The following is a 2293-nucleotide window of genomic DNA, read 5'->3' as shown; positions in this document are numbered from 1 at the left end:
TATCATAGTCTTCATTAATCCAAATATTAACTCAGGGATGCATATAAAAGAACTCAGCAACTTGAGAAGCTATTGCTTGTATCCACAGCTGGATAAATATCTCAATGAAGCATGTAAAGGGAACTGTATAAAAATTCTACTGACATTATGATGCATACTGTCTAGAAGTGGGATTTGTGCTCAGTCTGTTTGCAAGTGAGCAATTGACAATGCATGGACAGACTTTGAGTTTATGTGATTCTTTCTTTAGGTACAAGAAAAAAATGAATGATGATGGAAAAAAACATAAGTTCTGAAGACTTCTTTATTCTACTTGGATTTTCTAATTGGCCTCATCTGGAAGTAGTTCTGTTTGTGGTTATCTTGATCTTCTACCTAATGACACTGACAGGAAACCTGTTCATCATCATCCTGTCATACCTGGACTCCCATCTCCACACTCCCATGTACTTCTTCCTTTCAAACCTCTCATTTCTGGATATCTGCTACACCACCAGCTCTATCCCTCAGTTGCTGGTCAACCTCTGGGGCCCGGAAAAGACCATCTCTTATGCTGGTTGCATGGTTCAACTTTACTTTGTTCTCGCACTGGGAATTGCAGAGTGTGTCCTACTGGTGGTGATGTCCTATGACCGTTATGCAGCTGTGTGTAGACCTTTGCATTACACTGTCCTCATGCACCCTCGTTTCTGCTGCTTGTTGGCTGCGGCTTCTTGGGTAAGTGGTTTTACTACCTCAGCACTTCATTCCTCCTATACTTTCTGGATATCTCTGTGTGGACATCGCCTAGTGGATCATTTCTTCTGTGAAGTTCCAGCACTTCTGCGTTTATCATGTGTTGACACCCATGCAAATGAGCTGATCCTCATGGTCATGAGCTCTATTTTTGTTCTTATACCTCTCATTCTCATTCTCACTTCCTATGGTGCCATTGCCTGGGCTGTACTGAGCATGCAATCAACCACTGGGCTTCAGAAAGTGTTTAGGACATGTGGAGCCCATCTTATGGTTGTATCTCTCTTTTTCATTCCAGTCATGTGCATATATCTCCAGCCACCATCAGAAAATTCTCCTGATCAAGGCAAGTTCATTGCCCTCTTTTATACTGTTGTCACACCTAGTCTTAACCCTCTAATCTACACTCTCAGAAACAAGGATGTAAGAGGAGCAGTGAAGAGACTAATGGGGTGGGAGTGGGGGATGTGACAGGGAAATCATGTTGGCTGTTGTTGTTTTTCCTAGGGTCTCGTCCATCTTGAAAGGTGGTTTCCCTGCTTCTTTGTGATTTATTTTTGTTCTAACAGCTCACAAAACATGGAATAGTTCAGTCTCACATTTGTTGCTCTTTTTATTATTTAGTTCTGAAATATTGTCTTGAGATAAAGTTTTTGATTAGTGCCACTTTGGTCTTTTACAATTCTATATTTTATTTCCATGACAATTGCCAACTGTGGTTTCAACATAAATAAATGTGTGTGTGAATAGTTATGAGGAGATTATTTCAAAAATGTTGGAAATATTTCTAACAGTGTGCTAAATTATGAATTGACTATTGATGTATACAGAAAGAGAAGGGCAATATTGCAAAGACTTAGGCTAAAAAAGTTTTTGGTTATTGAATAAACCTTAAATGAAGCTAAAAATAGTCACAGCAAAGAAAAATGGTAACCATAATGAATAATATTGTTTATTATATGGTAAAGGATATATCATAAGTTTTTGGCTGAAAGACACTTCTTAAAGACACTAACTCATCTAATTTATCCTGTAGGTCTACATACTTGTCACACTGAACGGTAAACTAATATCTCTTTAAAATGGCTCATTCGTTCCTCTGTCCATTTATTCATTAACTTATTCTTTATTAGCTAAATCTTATTGAATGTGTACTGTCTCCCAGTTTGTGAAATTCTTGGTAACATGTATAAATATAACATACTCTGTCTGAACAGAACACACTCTCTGTCCCTCCGTCCAGAAAAATGGCAACGTAAAAGATGAAGTATCCATTCATGGCTTAATTTGTCACTGGGGGTAATGCTAATAAATTAAGATAGCTTTTAAAAGTCAGAAAAAATAAACTCTGATTACTCTTCAGATTGTGTAAATCTTTCACTTTTTAAAAATCAAAAACAAGGCCAAGCGCGGTGGCTCGCGCCTGTAATCCCAGCACTTTGGGAGGCTGAAGCAGGTGGCTCACGAGGTCAGGAGATCAAGACCATCCTGGCTAACATGGTGAAACCCCATCTCTACTAAAAATACAAAAAAATTAGCCAGACGTGGTGGCACACGC

At 38.6% G+C, this 2293-nt stretch overlaps 1 protein-coding gene across 1 annotated transcript; it reads left to right on the top strand.

The window, feature by feature from the left end:
- Positions 1-267: 267 nt before the first annotated feature.
- LOC107126447 (olfactory receptor 2J1-like) lies at positions 268-1206 on the top strand. Its single transcript, XM_015449691.3, has one exon. It carries the CDS (start codon positions 268-270, stop codon positions 1204-1206), a length of 939 nt encoding a protein of 312 aa, XP_015305177.3.
- Positions 1207-2293: the final 1087 nt, after the last annotated feature.

The sequence above is a fragment of the Macaca fascicularis genome, chromosome 4 (genome assembly GCF_037993035.2).
Source record: "Macaca fascicularis isolate 582-1 chromosome 4, T2T-MFA8v1.1".
NCBI classification, from domain to species: domain Eukaryota; kingdom Metazoa; phylum Chordata; class Mammalia; order Primates; family Cercopithecidae; genus Macaca; species Macaca fascicularis.
The sequence above is the reverse complement of the archived record's forward strand: the minus strand, read 5'-3'. Positions and strand labels throughout refer to the sequence as shown.